At 32.9% G+C, this 23,795-nt stretch overlaps 1 protein-coding gene across 1 annotated transcript; it reads right to left on the reverse strand.

Annotated features, from left to right (window-relative positions):
- Positions 1-15,699: 15,699 nt before the first annotated feature.
- LOC125841138 (mediator of RNA polymerase II transcription subunit 10b-like) lies at positions 15,700-19,784 on the reverse strand. The gene is made up of 5 exons (XM_049520158.1): positions 19,363-19,784; positions 19,175-19,255; positions 18,981-19,083; positions 17,128-17,217; positions 15,700-15,936 (listed from the first exon to the last, which is right to left on the reverse strand). Exons 1-5 carry the CDS (start codon positions 19,620-19,622, stop codon positions 15,865-15,867), a joined length of 606 nt encoding a protein of 201 aa, XP_049376115.1. The 5' UTR covers positions 19,623-19,784; the 3' UTR covers positions 15,700-15,864.
- Between the last annotated feature and the right edge of the window lie 4,011 nt (positions 19,785-23,795).

Raw genomic sequence — 23,795 nt, forward strand, 5'->3', positions numbered from 1 at the left:
AAGAACAAGACTAATTTATGAATCTTAACTTAAACCATGAATTAGTGAGTAGAATAGAGTCTAGGCACTATGGGTGGAAGGACCCATGAGTTCAACACCACATACCTTGAGTTCTTATGAAGGTCTTGAGAGTGTCTTCAATGGAAGCTTGGAACTTGGAGCAAGAGTCTCTTCAATCTTGAGGAAGGTTTTGGATTAGGGTTCTTGAGAGAACTTGAGAGAAAATGTGTCTAAGTATGGGAGAGGTGTTTTGGGAAATGTTTTAGAGATGGGAATTGAACTAATGGTATATAGGAAATAACATATGCCCTTTGGAAAAATGGTCCAACACTTAGAAAAAAAAATGAGGCGGGTGAACAGTAAAAACGCTCACTGGAAATTGCATTTCCTGCCGGACAGATTTTACGAAAATGGGCATAACTTCTTCGTCCGAACTCCGAATGAGGTGAAACGAAGTGCGTTAGGTAGCTAACTCAAAGGGCTTTCCATGGATATGTTATGGGCCACCCAATTATTTGTGTGCTAGGAGATATGACCCTCCAAAGTAGACCCTCGAAAAAGGCTTCACTTGGAAATTTCGGATTTTGATACGGTTGCTCTAAAATTTGGGTTAGACCCATTTCCCACTCAATTTGACCCCCTAAACAAGAATATGAGGTCGGATTTTCGAAAAACAAAATGGATTTTTTTTGATATAGCTAAACAAGTTTCCGGTAACTTCCGAAGCACATTTTTAAGAACTTTTTGGGTCATTTCAGAAAGGATCTTCAATGAACTGGGAAAAGAATTTTGAATCTCAAATTTTTTGACAATCTTGAATCAAAATCGAAAGGATATTCGATGAACTTGAAGATTCACAATTTCACCACTTTTGTATCCTTCACAACTCACTATCCAAAATTTCAACAAAAAAATTTATGAAACAGAGAGAACGACGAACAAGAAGAAGAAATTTAATTTTTGACTTTTTTGGTTTGTTATACTATATGATTGAATTCTTGACAATAATTTGAAATGAAATAGCACAATTATCTTAATTTGATTTTCAGTTTTTTTTTTCCCTAATTAGTGCAACAAATGGATACTATGAGATCTTAATTTGATTTTTCAGCATTTTTTCCCTTAATAAGTGCAACAGATTGATACATAATATATCAACAATAATGTATCTGGATCCTTAATTATGTATCTGAAATGTCTAAAGAACATGGGATTTGTGTAATTAGAAAAATAATAGGGATAAAAGGTAATTTAGGTTTTACACTATGGAATTTAGGAAAGTTATACTTTTTTATAAAGCAACAAATGTTATTTCTGGTCAATATTATCCAACTATTTCTTCTATTTTAGTAAATTTTTGTGCTATTTCATCTTAATTTACAAAATATAAAAGAAAATATCGGTTTAAAGAATCACTTGTTTTTATGATTGAAAAACTCAAAAAATATTTTTTTCCTATTCCTCAAATATATTTGTCTGCTACTTTATTCAACCCAAATTACAAATTAAAAGGTGTTGAATAAAAATTATGCAAATTTAGAGATTCCAGTTGATGAAACTCCTAGTGTTGAAGATTGTAAAAGAAGCATAATAACAAAAGCTAGATATTTATATAATACATATAAAGCTATAGAACAAAATTATTACAATAGTTGAACTTCCATCTTGTAGGCCTAAAAGTGATGATATAGATGAGTTTATGGATGATTATCTTGGTCTTGAATCCTCTACCAATAATGATTTTGATTTTTATTTCAATCAAGCACGAAAAAAATTAGGAATAAAGAAGGACAACCTCAAGCTCAACTATTAGTATGATTCAAGAATCGTGAAAAACAATTTCCGAACCTTGATAGGGTTTTTCGAGATGTGCTAGCGATTCAACTATCATTGGTCGCTTCGGAGCAAGCCTTCAGCGCAACGAGATTTATGATTCGAGATCATCGATATTCATTAGAAAAGGATAGATTGGGTCAATGGTGAAAGAAGAAATACTGGACTACCACAATTAAGTAGCCACATAAAAGACGAAATAGATGAAATATTTTGTGATAATAGTAATGATGGCATGGAAGCAATGGAGGAAGAACGACAAATACAAGTTTCAAATAATGTTTCTTTTCAAATGATACAAAAGTTATGAAAAGAATTTCAAAAAAAAAATTCAATTATTAGTATTAATAAATTAATAATTAATATTCAATACCTAGATTAAATACTCTTTCTAGTATTTGTATTTGTACAATTTATTTCTTTGAATAAATATACGGCTATTCGCCTTGATTTTCTTTTTGAAGTCTCTTATATTTAATGCAAGTCATTTTATAAATTTAATTTTCAACTATTTTAAGATTAGCCTAATATAAAATTGAATTTTAACGTTTAAACATTAAAGTTTAAAGTTTAAAATTTAAAGTTTAAAGTTTAAAGTTTATAAAATGTTTAACGTTTAGAGTTTTAACTTGAAGTTTCAAATTTATAAAACTTGAAACTTTATTAAACTTTAAAGTTTCAAATTGAAGTTTTATAAAAATTTAAATATTAAGTTAATAAATATTTAATAATATTAAAATATAATAATTACTAAAATATATTGTATAATAATTAAAGTTAATAAAAAAACAATTACCGTTATAATGATCCGGTAAGACCCGGTTCCTATTCCGGTACCAGTCCAAATCGGTTCCGATCCGGTAACTATGGGACCGGGCAGAACTTTCGGAAAATTCCAGTAGAATCGGTTTCGGTAATTTTCCCCTTTAACGAGGACCGATTCCGATAAAATTGGTCCTGTTGTGCCGGTTCGATCCCATTGTCAGCCTTAGTTGTAACTCAACAAGGTCTTCCAGAGATGAGAGTAAACAAAAGAATGAGAACAAGGTCCAATGCTGTTGAAGTGAATCACTTGAGTCAAACAAGTTCATCAGCTTTCCACTAAATGGAGAAGAGAATAATTTCTATGTTTTGGCTATTTTTGAAATAATTATGCAGTTGTGACTGCTTTAGTTTGATATTTTAGATGTTTTTGGAACAATTATGCAGTTGTGACTGTCTTAGTTTGATATGTGTTTATTTTTAAAATAATTATGCAGTTGTGACTTCATTAGTTTGATTTATATTTGTTTTTTAAACAATTATGTAGTTGTGACTACATTAGTTTGATCTATGTTTGTTTTTGAAATAATTATGTAGCTATGACTACATTAATTTGATACTTGTTTGTTTTGGAAATAATTATGCAATTGTGACTGCAATAGTTTGATATTTTAGATGTCTCTTTTTTAAACAATTATGCAATAGTGATTTTATGTGTACAATTATGCAGTTGTGACTTGTGACTGCAATTTAGTGAATGCAGTTGTAAATGAAACACAAACGAAATATACAAACAAGCAAATTACATTACATTCAGAGACTAAGAAGAAGATACAATTCATTACAAAAGTCTTGCACCTAATTGATTACAACATAAACGGTGTTGCACTACTCCAACATTGATCTCACTGCATCAAGATCTTAAGGTAACTTCATTGAACTTTTCTTCATATATATCACCCAAAATCAATAGCTTATAGCTATAACCATACACAACAACTAACTACAACAAAAAAAGTACATTCTCACATGTTCTTCTCCACTTATTCTCCCTTGCTTTCATCTTCTCAACCACTTCTTGCAACATTTTCAATTTCATACATGGACAATTATCATCTTGTTTGAAATCTCTAGGTTTGTCAACTTCTTCAGAAACCTCAACCAATTCAAATGCAGTGACTGATGCTTGAGAAGATTCTACTAAATTCTTAAGCTCACCCAATTTCTATATTAGTTTAGGAATCACAAATTTCGACCTCGGATCAATACTTTCTTTATCCTTCCAACACCAAAAGTGACAAGATCTAGGACCCTTCAATAATGAAAAAGGATGAAGGAATTAGTGGTTAATCACAATTCTTAATCGGCTAAAAAACTTGAAACAAAAATGATTTTCACCCCATAATAAAGACATGATCAATGAGGATATGGATCTTATGGGATCCCACTAAAGTGCAGTTTAGAGTGGATGTAGTTCACAAACAATTTATCCATGGGTATGTCAAGACTCAAAGTTCAGGGTTCTATCTAACAGGAGTGTATGGCATGCACACCATTGCTAAGAGGCAACAATTATGGATTGGTTTGGCACAAGTTACAAATGTAGTTGCAGAGCCACTAGTAATTATGGGTGATTTCAACTCTATTTTGCATGGTGATGACAAATTTGGAGGCAATGTTGTGCTGGATGGGGAGGTAAAAGACTTTAAGCATTTTGTGGAGAGTGCTAATATGATTGGTATGAGGTGTTTGGGTAGGAGATATACTTGGACTAATGGGCACATACATAGTAAAATAGATTGGATTCTAACTAACACTGCTTGGGTACAGAAATGGGATCACATTCAAGGACATATTATGGAACCTCTGTTTTCAGACCATTGTCCTATGAGTTTTCCCTTTGGGGATCGAAAGAATAATGGTTCAAAATCTTTCAATTTTTTTAAATCATATAGTTGATCACCCTGATTTCATTGGTACTGTGAGAAAGGGATGGAAGAGCATGACATATCACACGATGAGAGGTGTATGGCAAAATTTGAAAAAGGTAAAGTTGCTGATCTAGAAATTAAATACCAAAGAATTCAAAGGGGTGTTTGAGAAGATAAACCAGACGCGACAACATTTACTCAATTTACAAGGTCTCATGAATGATCAGCAAGTGGATTAGTAATAGAAGAGAAGCAGTGCAAAAAAGAGCTTGAGAAGTGGATAAATATTGAAGAGAGCATCATAATGCAAAACTTAAGAGTGCAGTGGCTGGAACTAGGAGATGCTAACACCTCTTATTTTCATGCTTGTCTTAAGTCTAGGCAAAGTCAGAATAAGATAACACAGTTGATGAGTCTTGAGCGTTTTTTATTGTCATCTCATAGGTAGGTTGAAGAGGAAATCACAAAATTTTATACACAATTGTTAGGTACTGCAGCAACTAGTTTACCAGCAATGGACATAACTGTCATGGGTGATGGCAATACTTTGATAAGAGATCAGCAGCTACAACTAATCAGGAAGGTAGAGAAGGAAGAAATATGGAAGGCATTTGCAGGCATCAATGATATGAAGAGCCCTGGGTATGATGGGTTTAATGCTTGTTTTTTTAAGAAAGGATGGTATGTTATGGGAGAAGAGATCACTAGTGCTGTTATGGAATTCTTTAATACAACTAGCATGTATAAACCAATTAATTGTACCTCCATTACTTTGATTCCAAAGGTTAAAAATCCAGCCACTGTGAAGGATTTCAGACCCATCTCTTGCTGTACAATTCTATACAAAGTGATCTCAAAAGTTTTAACCAACAGGTTGCAGGGAGTAATGGATTATCTGGTTGATAAATCACAGAATGCTTTTGTACTTGACAGAATGATTGCAGATAACATAATCATGAGTCATGAGTTATCAAACGTTATGGGAGAACTGATATTTCACCAAGATGCATGCTTAAAGTTGATATGCAAAAGGCATACGATTCAGTGAAGTGTCCTTATCTGAAACAAATACTGCAATTACTAGAAATTCTTAACATTTTTGTGGAGTGGATTATGGAGTGCATCACAACAGTGTCTTATTCCATTCTTATTAATGGAGTTGCTTTTACTTCATTTCCTGCAAAGAAAGGTTTAAGGCAAGGAGATCCTCTCTCACCTATTTGTTTGTATTAGCTATGGAATACCTTTGTAGACTTATTCAGGGATTGCAAAAAGATGTAATATTTAATTTTCATACTAGATGATCAAAGAAAATAATTATCCAGCTTGGTTTTGCTGATGACTTTTTGTTGTTTTGTAAAAGGGATGTGGATTCAGTCGATAGGTTATTTAGCAAGTTCAATACTTTTTCTCGAGCGTCTGGACTTGTAGCAAATCCTGCTAAAAGTTCTATCTATTTTGGTGGAGTGTCGGAAGAGATACAACAGCAGATCCTAAGGATATTAGGTTTTGAAAAATGTACCCTCCCATTTAGATATCTTGGGGTGCCCTTGAGTTCGAAGAGGCTGTCAGTTGTATAGTGTGAGCCACTGATTGAAAAAATATTGGGGCGAGTAAGTTCCTGGACTGCTAAATTCCTCTCATACGCTGGAAGGACTCAATTGGTAAAAAATGTGTTGTTTGCCATCCAAACTTTCTGGGTGAGAGTGTTTATACTGCCTAAGAAAATATTGCAATTTATTCAAGCTATATGTAGGAAGTTCCTATGGACAGGGTCGGCTGAGATGTCCAGGAAAGATTTGGTGGCATGGGAGCAAGTTGGCTCACCTATGGTGGCTGGAGGTTAAACTTGATTAATATAGAGGTCTGGAACAAAGCAGCTATCTGCAAACTACTATGAGAACTTTGTCAATCTAAAGAGAAACTATGGGTTGTATGGGTGCATACATACTATGTCAAAGGGAGAGATATATGGTAGGTGGAACCTAAGGTGTCCTCATGGATGATTCAAAAAGCTTTTAAAGCCAAGAGATATATAGAAACTGCTGGGATCAATGTAACAGATTTTAAGGGAATGTGTAAATTTTCCATCAAGAAGATGTATAAGATGCTGGTAGGAGTACTCCCTAAAGTTAGTTGGAGAAAATTGGTTTGCAATAACATGGGATGCCCTAAGTGGAAATTTATCCTTTGGCTAGCTTTGAAAGGGAAGCTACAAACGCAAGATAGAATTGGACAGTGGATGATGATTGATGAGGTGTGTCCATTATGCAGGAGTGATGGGGAATCTCTGTAACACCTATTCTTTAGCTGTCCAGTGGCTGGCAATATATGACGATCCTTACTACAATGGCAAGGTATTACAAGATCGAATCAAGGATGGCTGGAGGAAGTACAGTGGGCTCAGCGACACTGCAAAGGGAAAAGAAAAGGAGCAAGTGTCTATAAAATGGTACTAGTTGCTGCTGTGTACCGAGTTTGGCAAGAAAGGAACATCTGAATTTTTTAACATTCCACAAGGGCCCAACATGCAATCATCAGACAGATTATACAAGAGGTGTTTCATAGAGCTAATAGGATGCCTGAGTTAGTTAATCACATAAGGAAACTGGATTTCTACCCAGTGTGACGTTATGTCTTTGTTGAATAGATGCTAGAAGGGATAGGGGAATCAACAGGATGCATTTTGACATGGGTTGTTACCAGTCAATGCAGGTCCTCAGGAGGTTTTTTTCTTGTGTTTTTTTTCTTTTTGAATTGTAAATTTTCACTTGGTAAATAATAATATTGTTAGTTGCCAAAAAAAAAAAAAAAGACATGATCAATATCTTCTTTCGGGGTTATTTGAAGTCCAAGATGTTTTCAAACGCACCACAAGTCCATGATTACAATAAACTTTTTTCTTCGTAGTATAATCATCTTCTTCCATACAAAGGTTGGTCAAGTTAATTGATCACATTGTGTGCTACAATTTTGTGCAAGATAATGACAATCTGAAAAAACTGATAATGATAAGGGAGGAAACAAAAATCAAAATAATAGATGAAGAAGAATAAGTTTGAATCTTATCTTTCGGAGAACAATTATTCCTTCGAAAATTCAACTTTTAGGTTTGAAGAGCTAAGATTTGAGATGAATCAAGAAAAAGATAATAAATTAGGTCACCATTTTTAGATGATTGAGTTGGTGAGGGAGAAGAAGAAATTAGGGTTCTTTGAATTGTAAGATTGTTCTTCAAATGGATAATGGGTTGGATATTACCGTTGGAGGGGCAAATTTGATTATTTTTTTTAAAGTTAAAAGATAAATAACACGATGTTCTAAGATGTATCAACACGCGCACTAGGCTGGTGTAAGGAGGGTTGATAATAATTCACTTCAAATATGTTAAGGGGGTATTTCAACACCCGTGTAGTTTAAGTACTAAAGCAAGTTCTCGTGCCAAGTTCGGGGGGGGGGGNGTTGTTGTTGGGGGGGGTTATGTATTTTCTCTCTATTTTATTTTTTGGTTATTTTATAATTAACACATTATTGTTAATATAAGATTATTTATTAAATATTTAATATACATAATTCTTTTTAGATGTAGTATAATATTTTTAAAAATATATTATTTAATATATACTATTTTTATTCCGAATGAATAATACTTTAATTTTTTTTATTTTCTTCACTTTAATATAATTTGATATTATTTTTAATTTTCACTACGACTAATGCTCAAAATTAAAATGATAAGATGAAAATTTTAATTTAAAATACAATACATAACATAACAATTTAAATACGAGATAACAACACATTATGTATTTTCTCTCTATTTTACTTTTTGGTTATTTTATTATTATTTATATTATTTTATAATTAACACATTATTTTTAATATAAGATTATTTATTAAATATTTAATATGCGTAATTCTTTTTAGATGTAGTATAATATTTTAAAAAATACATTATTTAATATATACTATTTTTATTCCGAATGAATAATATTTTAATTTTTTTTATTTTCTTCACTTTAATATAATTTGATATTATTATTAATTTTCACTACGATGAATGCTCAAAATTAAAATGATAAGATGAAAATTTTAATTTAAAATACAATACATAACATAACAATTTAAATACGAGATAACAACACATTATGTATTTTCTCTCTATTTTACTTTTTGGTTATTTTATTATTATTTATATTATTTTATAATTAACACATTATTTTTAATATAATATTATTTATTAAATATTTAATATATATAATTCTTTTTAGATGTAGTATAATATTTTAAAAAATATATTATTTAATATATACTATTTTTATTCCGAATGAATAATATTTTAATTTTTTTTATTTTCTTCACTTTAATATAATTTGATATTATTATTGATTTTCACTACGATGAATGCTCAAAATTAAACTAATAAGATGAAAATTTTAATTTAAAATACGATACATAACATAACAATTTAAATACAAGATAACAACACATTACATAACATAATAATTTTATCACAACAATTTTTGTTGCAATTTATGTCCACTAATTTTTATATTCTATAATATTTATTTGCAATTTATGTTATATAGAAATTTAGAATAAATTAAAATTTTAAATTAAATAAAAAAAAATTTAAAATAATTTTTTATATGACATGAAAATTATATAAAGTGATTATTTGAAAGAAAGAAAGACAACTATATTATGAAATAAGAAAATAAAAATGAAATAAAAATAATAATATAATATTAAAAAGAGAAAAAAAATTCTTTTTTAAAAAATAAAATAGAACATTGAATTGAAGTTAATTGTCTGAAAAATAGAAAATGGGATATTTGAAAAAGTAAATTAGAAGGTAGGGTTGAAGATGCCCTAAGGGAACATGTGGGAGAAAGAGGGAGGAAATGGACAAAAGAGCCTACGAAAAGGCAGAGAGTTTAATATGAGCTTTTTTATTTTTATCTTTTAAAAATAAAATAATTAAAGGTGTGAGTTAGAGTGATGCAGACAGCACATAGCAGCAAATCTGGGATCCCAAAGTACTCTATAAATATTTTCTTGATTAAAACTTAAGACATATATTTTTATTTCAAGTTATAATATAGTATGGTTTTTGCAATAATCTTTTTGTCGATACCAGAAATGTATATATTTGTGTTGATTAGTGACACCAATTCCTTCCATTTTAGAATCTTTATTTATGTTTAATTTAATTTTGGTGCTGTGGAAGTGGACAAAAAACTGATTTAATTATTAGATGGGTAGGAATTAATAAGTAGATTTTGTGGATGCAGTAACAGCTGCTTCCAGTAATAAGTCAAAAACATGAAAAACATGTCCTATTCAAAAATAGTCTGCGGAACCACTCTGCTCCAAACTAGTCAATTCACACTTAATCGAAATATTATATGGCATAGATATGTTAAAAAGTTTTCTATTTAATGAATATTGCTATTAGGCGAATTCATTGGTGAGCAACTAAAGCTGGGAGTTCAAAGTTAAAAGGGCAATAAATTTGATTAAAATTTTTAAACAACTTAAGAATGAAATCAAAAGAACAAAATTATTGATACGTTGTTAACGACGTCAAGTTATGGAGTAAGGCGCATGATATTATGAGTCTTACAAGGCATATGAGAACTTGTGCCTTACAAGGCACTTGATGTCATTCGTCTTATCTATTAAATAGGCGGCTGACTTAAAAAAATGTTTAACATTCACTTTCATTATTTATATAGTTATATTAATATTTTAGTTACGTTTACATTTTTTCAATTTCATTTTTGTAATTTACACCTTGTTTGGATCGTTATGCTATATTGTTAGTCTAAATATAAAGTTTGTTTTAATTGTTATTTATTTATCAACTTCATTTATACCTATTTTATTTTGATGGTTGTACTGTATTGTTAGCCTTGTAAGGCACAAGTTGTCATGTGCCTTGTAAGACACATGATGTTATGCGCCTTACCCCATAAATTGATGTTGCTAACGACGTATCAAAAATTTTACCCTTTTGATTTCATCCTTAAGTTGTAAGGCACAAGCTTTCATGTGCCTTGTAAGACACATGATATCATGCACTTTACCCTATAACTTGATGTCGTTAACGACATATCAATAATTTTGTCATTTTCCTTGCTAGACTTGTAATCCTCAAAATCTGGAAAATTTGTCGGAGCAATGCTGGGGCGGCATGGCACTAGTGCACCAACAGTTGAGAGTCTGGCACAGCGCGTCAACAATGCGTCTGGCCTGGCTGTCTAAATTTTTGGCCTTCGCACGGCGTGCTAAACCCATGCCTGTTCTGAGCATCAGTAGTTTTGGGTTTAGGGTGACACACCTGCAGTGCGCCCTAGCAGGGGCGGATCCACGTGTTGTCTAGGGGGTTCACCCGAACCCCCTCAAAAAAAAATTACACTGTATATATAAGGTGAATTTTCTGGATTTATGTGGATATATATATTTTGAACCCCTTCAATGACAAGGTGAAGGAGATAGCCCAGTGGCAGCTCCCTTCAAATTTAAGCCTGACGTCCAGGGATCGAATCCCTAGGTTAGTGTTTTATTTTTTAGTTTTTTACTTTCAGTTTTTTTTTTTCCAGTTTCGATTTTAATGTTTTTTTTTTAATAAAACGTGCTAAAATGTGGTGTTAAACCCAAAAAATTCAAAGGTCCCAACTCCCATACTCTCATTCTTAAAAGCTAATAACTTTTTCACTTTTCAAATCCCTAAATCACTTTCTTGTTCTTCCTCAACTCAAAACTCTAATATTAAAATCATCTCCCATAATATTCTATTGTTGATTGTTTCATACTTGATACTTCATGCTTGAATCTCACATTCAATTCGAAATGAAAAATCAAAACTCATGCTTATTGCTTAAAAGGTAAAAGCCCTTTTCTCTTTTCTTCTTTCTTTCAATTTCAAGAAATTAAATGGGTCTTTATTTTTTAAGGTTGTAGACTTGTAGTATCTCTGATTATCTGAAGTGGAGGCTCAAAGCTAAAATTAAAAGGGTTGATTGTTTGTCTTTTCTCCAAGGTAAGCTTTTCTCTCAATGTTCTTGAAAAGTTTGTCTTTCTTGATTGAATATTGACTATTTTCATTTTAAATTATGAAATTTTTTTGATTGTTTTTTTCTATTCTTTCTTTGATAGTCGTAACTAGATTGATGAACCATTTGAATTTTGATGGTAATATCTAATGTAATTTGTAAAAAGTTATCTTTAATGCATTTAACAATTAACTATTTTGTATAGATTCATAGTCAATGGAGAAGTACTTTTTTAAAGTATCAAATTCAAGTTCTATTGCTCAGAATCAACCTAATCGGAAAGAAAATGCTAATGATTTGGAAGTACCATCACATTCTTCTCAAGAATTTGATTTAAGTTCTTTAAAGGCTGATCCAGGTGAAAGAACTCAAATCTTGGAATTTCATCCAAATCACCGTGACGCTATTAGAAGAGCTTATCTCCAAAAAAAACCTTGTCAACCTCTATTAAGAGAGTTTCCACAAACAAACATTTTTGGAGATGTGCGTCGTTTTAATCATAAATGGTTTGATGAATTTCCTGATTGGTTAGAGTATAGTATAAGTAAAGATGCAGCCTTTTGTTTGTATTGTTATTTATTCAAGCAAAATAACAATCTTCAAGGAGGAGGTGAAACATTTTCGAGTGTAGGGTTTAGAAGTTGGCATAAAAAAGCTAGTTTGCAAACACATGTTGGTGGGCATACTGCATCCGTTGAAAGAGCTTTTTCGGGAATGAAATTTATTAAGAATGAGTTGCGAAGTCGAATGAATGATGACTTCTTGAGCGGTTGCATGGTTCCTTTTATGGAGAAGGATGTGTTTAAGGATGTTTCAACGGATGATATTATTTTGTCTTTTCAAGCAATGAAACCAAGTCGAATAGTATTGTAAACGTGCTTGAGAAGTATTAACACTGACCTCTTTTTGGAGTTTGTAGTTAGCACTCTAGTCCTACAATGAGACATTACGAAGTGCTAGTTTTTTTTGTTCTAGTTAGCTCCATTTTTTGCTCTACTTAGCATCCTAGTTCTAGATTGACATATTGTAAAGGGCTAACTTTTTGTTTCACTGTAATCACTAATGTTATTTTCGGATTTCTTGTAATGAAACTAACTTTTTGTACCTATAAACTATATACTACTACTTCCTTGAAATTTTATTTTGTTGGCTTATTACACGTTTATATTTTTATTTTTTGAACCCCCTGAATGAAAATCCTGGGTCCGCCACTGCGCCCTAGCCTAGTTTTTCTTTGTGTGTTCTTTCACGTGCTCCTCTGAGTTGCGTCCACGATTTTCTCATATGCTCTAGCTCCCAAGTGCTAAATTTCCCTTCAAATTTTCTGCATTGGCTAATCACACGTCTTAGTGTGCAATCATCACAATATCAATCGAACATAACAATAAATAAAAAGTGCTCTTAAAATTAAAGGTGCATTCGAACAAAATATAGTGAATGAACATATAAACACACCCAATATCACCAAGTTACTTGAAAGGTGAGATAAATCAAGTTTGAGTGATTGTTTATGATTTTGAACATGTATTGGGTGATTGTTAAGATAGAATGTTAACTGTGAGCTATGCTCATATCACTAGCTTGTGCGGTAATGTCAGTCTGGGTGGTCTAGGACATACCTGATAAGGGGGATTAGGTTAAGGTTGTTTAATAAAAATATTGCATGTAGTTTGCTAATTTGGTCAAAGGCCAGGGTGTTGGCGTGAGAGATGGAGAAAGAGTGATAGTCCAATAAATAAAGTTATAGTGGATTGGAATCAGGAATAGGAACAATTGATGATTTTGATATTGGCAGAATAAGTGGTTTCATAAAGTGTCTATGTGAAAGAGAGGTTAGGTAGTGATCGGATGTAGGGGTGATGTAGCCTAAATGGTGGAGTTGGCAACAAAAGAAGGTGGGATGACTTGAGATAAGGTGTATGAGTCCCATGGTAACATTATTTGACAGTAAAATGGGTGATGTTAAGGATCGGGGTCATGATTATATTCCAAGTTCCATGTTTCTTGATTATTTGCATGATATTATATGGTGAATTTGGATCAATCGATGATGCTTATCAGTGCGTGTTGTTTGTATTGATGCTACTCGTGCTATGTCACTTGGCATAGTCTAGTTGCAAGATCATCGATGTTTCTTAGGTGAAGACGAAGATGATCTCCGATAGCTTCTACCTTGAGAGAGTGAAGATCAAAAATAAATATTAAAACTTTATTTTTAATATTCTTTTCATTTTTATTTTTTTTCTTTATTTATTTTTATCTCATCTCTTTTCTTCTTCTTCTTAACAACTTGGTAGAGCATTCACGGTAGTCATCAAATTTCACCATCACAATCTGAAAACACTACCATTACAATATCTATTAACACACCATAATTCCTAGATAGAAATCTCTTTCCTATTCGCCACACAATAAAAAATTATTAAGTAAATTACTTTACCCCCATTTTCAAAAGCAACTATTAGCCATTAAAACACCATTGAAATATCATTTTGAAGCTATTGTAACAAAAAATTTTAGTTAACAAAATTCATTCAAACAACTTAATAATGTTGGGAATCTCTAAAAAAAATTCTCAAAATATCCTCATCGAAAAAGGTTTTGACCGACAATTTATTTTTTAGGTCATTCCTTTTATTGAACCCCTGCTCTTGCAAAAATGATGCGAACGGTTCTCATTCCTCTAATTACCACCATAATTTTTTTTTCGCTTCTCAACCTTTCTACTTGTGGCTCTATGGTAAGATGGAATTGAAGGATGGAAGAGGAAGAACAAGAAGAGGAAGAGAAAGAAATAAAGGAAAAAGAAAAAAGAAAACCAAAATAAAATAATCAGTCAAAAAGAACAAAAAAATAAAAATTACATGTTTCAAAAGCGTGGATTTCACTTATCAACATAAATGTGGTTGTGACTTTTTAGGGAGGTAATAATTAAGATTTTAAATAATTCAGGGGGGTAATACGACCCCCGTAAAATATAAGTGTGTAGTTAAAAATTCGGTAATAGGTTGGGGGCTCATTTGGGCATAATTATGTATTATGCCTGACTATAAACTAAATAGATTCTACTTAGACGTTTCACTCAAATTTTGCCTGAGACTAGGCCAGCCAATCAACATGAGACAAAAGAATTGACGCTCTCTCTAGAAAAGAGCTTGCAATTTGGTTGGATGAATTTAAGAGGTATGCACTTCCATTTCGAACTAAAAAGTACAAATAAGAATGAAAGAAAAATCTAGAGCAACTTTAATTAATGGTCATTGACTGTCCAGTAGATGTGAAGTTGTTTGATTGTAGTGGCCATAACTTAATTGCAGGAGTTGGCCAAACTTCTAATTAAATGCTTCAAACGAGGATGCAGCAATTAATTTGAGATGTGCACTTCATCTACCAAGATATCGTTTTATATAGAGTTTTGTCAAATCACTTTTCTTTTCTTTTCTTTTCTTTATTTTATTTAAATTTTTGGGGAAGGGGTTGGATGTGTAGGTAGATGGAAGAAATTAGTGGACATTTGAGTATGTTTTATAGCAAAAATTGAAAGAAAAAAATAGTTTGTTTTTAAAGTGAAAATGATATTCGAATAATTATTTTTGTGCTTGGCCATGACAAATTGGGGTTATTTTAATTTTTTAGAAGTGACCACAATTTGTTTGGAAAAAAAAAAGGAGATGCCAATTCGAAAATTTAAAGAGGCAAACGCGGACATTGCCTAAAAATATTGGACTCAAAAGCCTTTTCTTTCTTTTAGTTATGACAGCAGAAAGTATGGTTCCTATTATATATCCTAAAGTTTGCTATTGCATTTCTCCCCATGTTTAGCAAAAACATTTTTCGCTTTTGTTAAAATTGATTGTGTCAACAATTATACTCTTAATTGGTAAACATTAACATGCATTAAAAAATTCCAAATAAAAATTCATTATAAATGTACAAATTATTAATTTAGAACCTGTAAATAACTCAGTGGGCTTAAATTTCAAATCCTGGATCAACCTCTACTCCCACCCTTCCACATGTTCTACAAATTGAACAATCACTTTCCTACTCTACCTGGGTGAGAGAAGCAGAGGGGAGTCGATTACGCATGACACAATCTTTCACCATTCCTATAGAGTTACAGCGAAGATGATCATGAATAAATTCGTCATACGTAAATCTATTATACATACATTTTACATTCTTGAAAATCTAAAGGATTCTTTAACAAGCAAAGGACATTAAAGCCTATTCAATAATAAGGAAATATGTGAAATTAACCTAAGTAGTAAAAGTGGAAGTTATACATCAGGCTTCACCTTTACATCTCCATTTGGTAACAGACTTTGCGCTTGAGCCAAACGTTTTGCCTCCTGCTTACACAGAAACAATGTAAAATGTCTGCTACAACAACCAGAAACTAGCAATAATGTGCAGAAGTTCCAAGAATAGCTCAATTATTTTTTATTTTTTTGAGAAGGTCAAGAATAGCTCTATTATTGAAAAGTATCAACAACTGAGTGCATCAAAAGTTGAACCAAGACAAAAATAACTTAGCAGTCTTTCATGATACTGCACAAAAAACACATTAATTGCCCAGAGGCGGTATCATGAAACCTTCTAAAGTGATTTCTTTTTTATCAGGAGTATGCATTCCTTGAATTAAAACAGCAAATGCTGTCAAGCAGCACTAGCAACTGTAAACTGAAATTCTAGTAATGTATTTGTCTATCTATATAGAGAGCATTAATTGGATCTGAGCATAATCTAACAATTTGAAAACACCAGTTAATTATAAGTTCAAAATTCAAGTCTTATTGGCGCCTGTAACCAAAACGAATTTCCAGCTGCTTGGACGGAAACCAGAAAGAAAACGCCAACACATGGGGGACATGTGGAACTGTTAAAACAAAAAAAAATTGTCATCTATCAATTCCATTCACACATGAGCCAACACATTCTTTTCTTTTTATTTTAAATGGTAATTGTTTCTATTTCTGTAGAACAGTACATAGGTTGACTGAAAACCGTATTTACATAAGGAACTCTAATAATACCGACCTATCTCTATAATGAGTCTAAGACATCAATGATAGAGACAGTATCATTAGAGTAAATTTGATTACACCAAAAACACGAGTCAAAATACAATTCAGTTTGACTTGTTGCATACTACTCTCCCTATTCTCAAAAACTCTACGGTTCCTCTCTTTCCATATTGTCCACCAAATAGTGGCAGGGACAATTCCCCAGTTACTTCTGTTTTTTGCTTGTGTCCCAACTTCTTCCCAGCTATATAGTGTAAGATTGCCTCATCCTTCGGATGGAGCCTCAAACATTCCCAAATTATTTTAAGACAAAGTTAGGCCTTCATTGACCTTACCAGTTCGTGGACCTTAGGTTTCCACAAATATAATACAGTAATTTGGGCTGAATCTATAAGATGGCGATCAATGGGAGCATTAACTTAACAACTATTCAGCGGAAAAATATGCTTAGTATATTAACTTGATAATTGAAATGCTCATAATATCTGAAGTATTGGACAAGCAGACAGAACTTACAGCTGCAGAAGCTGCACGAATCTCCCTATAAGCTTCCACTTCCTCAGGGAAAGCCTGTTCAAGATCCTCCAGGAGATGCCCTCGCAAACCCTGTGACAGAAGATTACAGAACTCAATACTTTTTTTAAAAATGATAGGTAGTATTGATGTCAAAAACCAGCATTAAGGAAGTGCGGTGATTACATCCATAAAGAAAAGAAAAGACCCCGACTAATCCATACAAAATACTCAATGAACCATGACAGTTTCCTATGCTCTTATCAATTCCATTTTTACACCACAAAGGTAAAAACAAAACACAATCACATTTGACAAATCTTCAAGAATGAATTCTTTAGTCTTTGCTGGTATTGTGTTCCACATTTTCTTAAGATCACACATTTAATGCCCAAATAATTCAGAGAAATTTGCTACAATTGTGAGGTGGTAGCACAGTTGTAGCCTTGTAGGAATAAGTGATTGACAGTTTTTGTTTCCTCCTCACGAGTAAAGAACTCATACATTCAAGGCTTTTCAAATTTTAGGAAATAATAGGGAAGAAAATGACATGCATTGCATGTGACAGAGAGGAGTCCGCACGCTAGTCAGACATTATAATACATACTGTCTGTACTAAGATTGATTTATATATCAGTCAAAGTGTATCCTCAATCCCTTTCATCTTCTTACATGCCTGGGCTCTTTATTTTCTGAAGCAGCCTTAATTTGGTTTCAATTAACATGCATTGATCAGCTCATGTCTTAAATCAATTTTTTGGTTTTGCCCTTTTGTCCAATTGACAATATTATCGTTTCATTTGGTAACTTTCTTGAGATAAACACAATGGAGTTGTTCCTTTTCTGATCCAGGTTGTCTCTCTTTTTGACCATCTATACCCATGCATTCTAAATACTTCTACTACTCCATCAAAACTACCCAATGGTGTAGTAGAAAATCTAACACATGTATTAGTTATGGCATTATTATTTAATTCTTCTTTTGGAAGGATATTGAGCTTATGTATTAGTTATACACCCTATTCATAGATAAGCATGACTAAGGAAAAAACAACCCTTAATATATTGAGACAAACAGTGGATAAGAGAAAATCCCAACATAACTCATCTTAGCATTTCTAGTTCCAACATTACAAATATACCCTCTTCAGTATTGTTCTTATACGGTTTACCAAATGACGTAATGGAGTAATTAACATTTGACAAATTTTAGTTTGTAATAAAGAGAAATTTTTAGGCTTCTTTGTTTACTTCTCCGAGGAAATGCTCTTCTTTTTTTCATTTCTTTTTACTTGTTCTTCTGTTTGTGATAAGGCAAAAATAGTACTCTTGGCTTTCGCTTAAGATGTGACAAATTTACATGGACGCTGAAGTTCTTCTCTTTTTTTTTTTTTGGTTTCTCATTCGGTGTTCAATATCCACATCGGGCAGACTAAATTCAAGAGCTTGAACTCAAAAGCTCTAATTAAGGATAAAAGGATAATTAACATTCCACTACAACTTTTGTTGATCATAGACACTGAGGTTACAACATACAAACCTTCGGCACAAACAGGGGAGTGTCGTTCATCCTTTTTCCTTACCATTGAAAAGCTAAGGACTTTTTCAAAATAACATACTCCCTCTGTTTTGAAAAAATGACCTAGTTTGATTTGGAACGGAGTTCAAGAAAATAAAGAAACTTTTCAATCTTGTGATCATTGAAACAAGCAGAATGCACAGTAAAATGTTAAAAATGAGGTTCAGTATAAATTGATAAAGCCAAAAACAGATCCAAATTTCTGAAACTTCCAGATATCCACTAGGTCACAAGGTGCACACCAAACAATATTAAAGGCACTGAAGTAAAAGGTAACCTTGAATGCATCAGTTTTCCCCTTAGTGATTTGGTTCTTGGCGATACAACTATTCAACACATCCCTTGTAAATTCATCTGGATTCTTCCCATCATCAATCAAGCTACAACACGAAAATTATCACATATCAGTGTCAAAACCAAAATAAAACTAATTATGATAAGAATAGGTAATGCATAAACAGATAACATTACTTCAGAACCTCCATTGGCACTTGAATATTGCATTTTTCTCCCAGTTTCGCCATATTATCAAGCTCAAGCACAAGATTATTCCTAATCCAAAAAAAAATTAAAAAAAAATATCAAACTAAACCAAAATCCGAAGTGAATTGAAGATTATCGCAATTAGCAAGTACAAAGCTAAAAAGGAATATACTTACATGCGTTGAAGAAGGGGAAGTTGAGATGAAACGTTGTAAGAAGAGACGGTGAGATTAAGCTGGTGGAGAATTCCTAGGGTTTTGTCGATTGAATTTATGACTTGATTGAGATTCTGTTTTGACTCCTCGGCGGGTGAACCGGCGATGGAAGCAGCGGCGTTGGCCGCTAAATCGGCCGGTGATGCGTCGTTGGATTTAGGGTTTATTATCCCGTTGCCGCCGATGCTACCGGCAGCAGAGTTATGCTGCGACGAGTCCATTTGTTACAGATACCAACCGATTGAGGAAGAAGAAACACAGCTAACTAGAAGAATACGGAAGAGACGAGCAAAATATTGTATTCGATAAGCTTCTATCGGATGAAAAAGAAAAAGAAAAAAAATATATATATTCTTCCAGAATTACAAGTTAAATATCTATGGACTCAACTGCAAAACGTAAAACCTAAAAGGACTCATTTGTACACTATACACCTATTTAGTAAGTCCTAGACTCAACTATCGGGAAAAGGCATAAATTGCCTTCTAAACTTGTATCCAAATGTCAATTACACGATTTTACTATTAGGGCGATCTATTACACATCTTTAAGTACTTTAAAGTGTATTTATTTATCCCTTCCGTCACCTTACCAAGGGCATTATGTATAGAGTGAGAATCAATCGCCTCCTAATGAAGCCACGTATTAAATGACCCCCAACCCGATTCATTTCACCCAAACTCATTTCATTTTACCCAAATCAATTTTATTTTATCCTAATCCATTTTATTTCACCCACCTGTTTATTTTTGCTAAGAACAACAAAACTTAATTGAATAAATCGAACAAATAGCTCAAGATTTCTTCAATTCTATAGTGTTTTTTATTCATCCTTTTCGTGCTAATCATTTAATTGAGGTTTCACTGGAGAAAATTGGTGGTTACAATTGATGAGCTCATCGTTTGGTGAAAGAAAATTGGTGGTTATTAGGGTTTGATGGAACATCTATTGTGTTGCCATCTCCATTATTTTTGAAAGGTCAGTCACACATCTCTAAAATGTGGTTACTTCATACTATTTAGCCTAGGATTATTTCATCTTTAATATTTTTTCAAGTTTACAGTATTTCATTCATATGATTCCTCTTTGTTATTGTATGTATTTTGACGTGGTTGAGGGTCAAGTGTGATTAAAAAAATGACTTGTTAATATTGTTTTCAGATTGTTAAAATTTATTTTGAATTGATTACTTTAAGATTTTACCACGGTGGTGTCATGAAGAAGGGAAAAAAGAGATACAAGGGAACAACCATATCATAATGGAGAAATTATTGATCTTTTAGATGTTGATATATATAAGTTGTCTTATTTTGAATTAAGGAATTATGTGAAAGAGTTGGGGTATGAACTTTGACAATGCATGTTATATGTGAAACTGCCTAGAAGTGCTGCTATATTAGAAATTAAATCAAACTATGATACTAATTTAATTTCTAAATGTTTGGGTGAAAGAGATATTTTGGAGGCATTTGTGTGTCACTTGGTTGCAGATCCTATTTTTGTTCCACCTTCATTGGAATATGGGGTAAGTGGAGTAATTGGAAGTAAGGGAGAATCTCAAAACAGTGGGCCTAATGCATCTTTTGATGCTGAATTAGATCTAGAACCAACCCATGAGGCCCAAGAAAATGTTTCAAACCATGCCCCTGCCAATTCAAATACATCTTCTACTATACACTCTTTTACTGCTGCAAATACGCTTCCTTCTCCTCATCAAACTTCAACCCCTATCCATCCTTTTACTGATCCAACTCTTGAAATTGTCCATCATTTTACTAATTCAACTCCTGACCCAGTACATTCTTCTACTGATCCAACTCCTGACTTAGTCCATCTTTCTAATGAACAAGATTCAGATAAAGAATCATTGAAGGAACGATTTGATGGGAGTGATGTAGATGAAGAGCTAAGAACTTTTAGGGAGGAAAAGAGTGAAAGAAAGAGAAGGAAAGGCGGAGAAAGAGCTTCATGTAAAGTTAGGAACAGAGCAAAAAAGGAGACCATATGTTGGGTATCACTACAAGAAAAAAAGTCTCTAAGGAAGGGAAATCTGGTCCCTGAAAGTTCAAATCTGGTCTCAAATGAGCAACTGAGACTAGAAAAACATGGTCGTCACTCGTCCTAGAAGCTACCGTCGCTACTGGTAAGTAAGGACGGGTTCAAAAATCTTGTCCCTAAATGGTTTTGAGACGGGCCAAAACTCTGGTCGTGAGATCCTTTTAGTGACTATATATCTGGTCTCAATTAGACCATTTATATCATGGAATTCATGTCGTTAAACCTCTTTTGTGACGGTATGCAATGTAGTCCTAATAGAGCTTTAGAGACGAGTGTAACCTGGTCCTAAAATAGCATTAGAGACCATCAAAAATATGTTCCTAAAATAGCTATAATGACCTTAATAAACTGGTCCTAGAGTAGTTTTAAAGATGACAAACAATCTGGTCCTAAAACAACTTTAAAGACGAGAATCATTTCTAGTCCTAGCTTATATATTAGAGATGAGCAACAAGTTTGGTCCTAGATTGACCATTATAGACGATCAATAATTGTGGTCTATAACCGACCACCTTCCTAGAGACATTAATATCACAAAAATCTAAATTCATCAACAAATACCAAAATGATTACTACTAAAAATATGGATACAAAAATATCTTATAGTGAAAGGGGGTAGGAAGATATAGATACCAGTGCGATTGATTACGATAAATTGGTTAACATCCCATGATGTTAGTTTCGATATTTGTTTGACAAAAAATCTCGGATAACATCAAAAGTTTTGCAAAACATTCATAGCAAACTAATAATGAGTTAGTGCATCTTCTAAACTTGCATCTTCACTGAAGAATGAACAAAAGTCTGGCAGAAAACTTTAAAATTTCAGTCTTTGTCAAGTGATATCCAGAAACATCAACAAAACCTGCAAGAAATAAGAAAAATCTATTAGAAAACTTTGAGATACATTAGCCAAGAATCCAACATCTATTTTGAAGAACCAGAACTAAATAACATTTGGTAGATAATAGAAACAAATGGAATGAATTAGCATAAAAGACGAGCTAGATTAACATCTCAACAGAAAACGTTAAAACAGAGTAGCTGGCTGCGATATTGTTGCAGCATAGTAGAAAATTTCAAAACAAAATTTGTGTCGTTATGAAGTTATGTAGAAAATAAAAAACACAGACAACATAAAAGATATGTACAGTTGCAATGCATCAGTCTCTGAACTCATCTCGTCTTGTCTCGTCACCTCACCTCAACTCGTCTCCTCCTCTAACTGACCTTGTTTAAAATAAATTAAGAGTTCAAATGTAACTCCAACTAATGTTTTCAACGTTCTACATTGGAACTACTAGCTCTAGTAATAGGACTGAAAATGGCGGCTCGACGGAATATCTCTAATCTACAAATTGAAACTGAATCAGCAGAATAATTCAGGTGATTCACAAAGGTCATGATTCATACACCAGGTGGACTGTAGTATTTCTGCTGAGTCAGATTCAAATGGACTGAATGAATAACATAAAAGACGAGCTGGAGTAACAATATTTTGGCAGAAAACGTTAAAATAGAGTAGCTGGCAGCAATTTTGCAGCAGAGCAGTATTTCTGCTGAGTTAGATTCAAACAGACTGAATGAATAACATAAAAGAAGGCAATGCATCAGTCACTCGCCTAACCTCATCTTGTCTCGTCGCCTCTCCTGAACTCATCTCCTCCTCTAACCAACTTTGTTTAAAGAAATTAAGAGTTCAAATTTAGCTCTAACTATTCTCTAAGCAATCACTAATTTTGCATATATTTATAGGTAACAATCCAACATCTATTTTAAGAAACTACAACTAAACAACATTTGGAAGGAAATAGAAACAAACGGACTGAGTGAATAACATAAAAGACGAGCTGGAGTAACAACATGTGGGCAGAAAATGTTAAAACAGAGCAGCTGACAGCAATGTTGCAGCAGAGTAAAAAAATAATGTACTATGTTCTAAATGTTGCGCCTTTTTATTTTTATTAGAAGGCAATGCATCAGTCTCTCGCCTCACCTTGTCTTGTCTCGTCGCCTCTCCTCAACTCATCTCCTCCTCTAACCAACTTTGTTTAAAGAAATTAAGAGTTCAAATTTAACTCTAACTATTCTCTAAGCAGTCACTAATTTTGCATATATTTATAGACAACAATCCAACATCTATTTTAAGAAACCACAACTAAACAACATTGGGAAGGAAATAGAAACAAACGAACTGAGTGAATAGCATAAAAGACGAGCTGGAGTAACAACGTGTGGGCAGAAAATGTCAAAACAGAGCAGCTGGCAGCAATGTTGCAGCATAGTAAAAAGTTGGGTATATTGTTACTAACTTGGTTAACTAAAAAGGTAGTGG

Source organism: Solanum stenotomum, chromosome 10 (genome assembly GCF_019186545.1).
Source record: "Solanum stenotomum isolate F172 chromosome 10, ASM1918654v1, whole genome shotgun sequence".
NCBI lineage: Eukaryota > Viridiplantae > Streptophyta > Magnoliopsida > Solanales > Solanaceae > Solanum > Solanum stenotomum.

What these genes read in the sequence shown, in the direction of transcription:
- LOC125841138 (XM_049520158.1), bottom strand. Translation starts at nt 19,622, where the DNA reads ATGGACTCGTCGCAGCATAACTCTGCTGCCGGTAGCATCGGCGGCAAC. An exon ending in GTGCCAATGGAGGTTCTGAA is followed by an intron (nt 19,084 to 19,174) that starts GTAATGTTATCT and finishes TTCGTGTTGTAG; the next exon opens with CTTGATTGATGATGGGAAGA. An exon ending in TTCGTGCAGCTTCTGCAGCT is followed by an intron (nt 15,937 to 17,127) that starts GTAAGTTCTGTC and finishes CTGTGTAAGCAG; the next exon opens with GAGGCAAAACGTTTGGCTCA.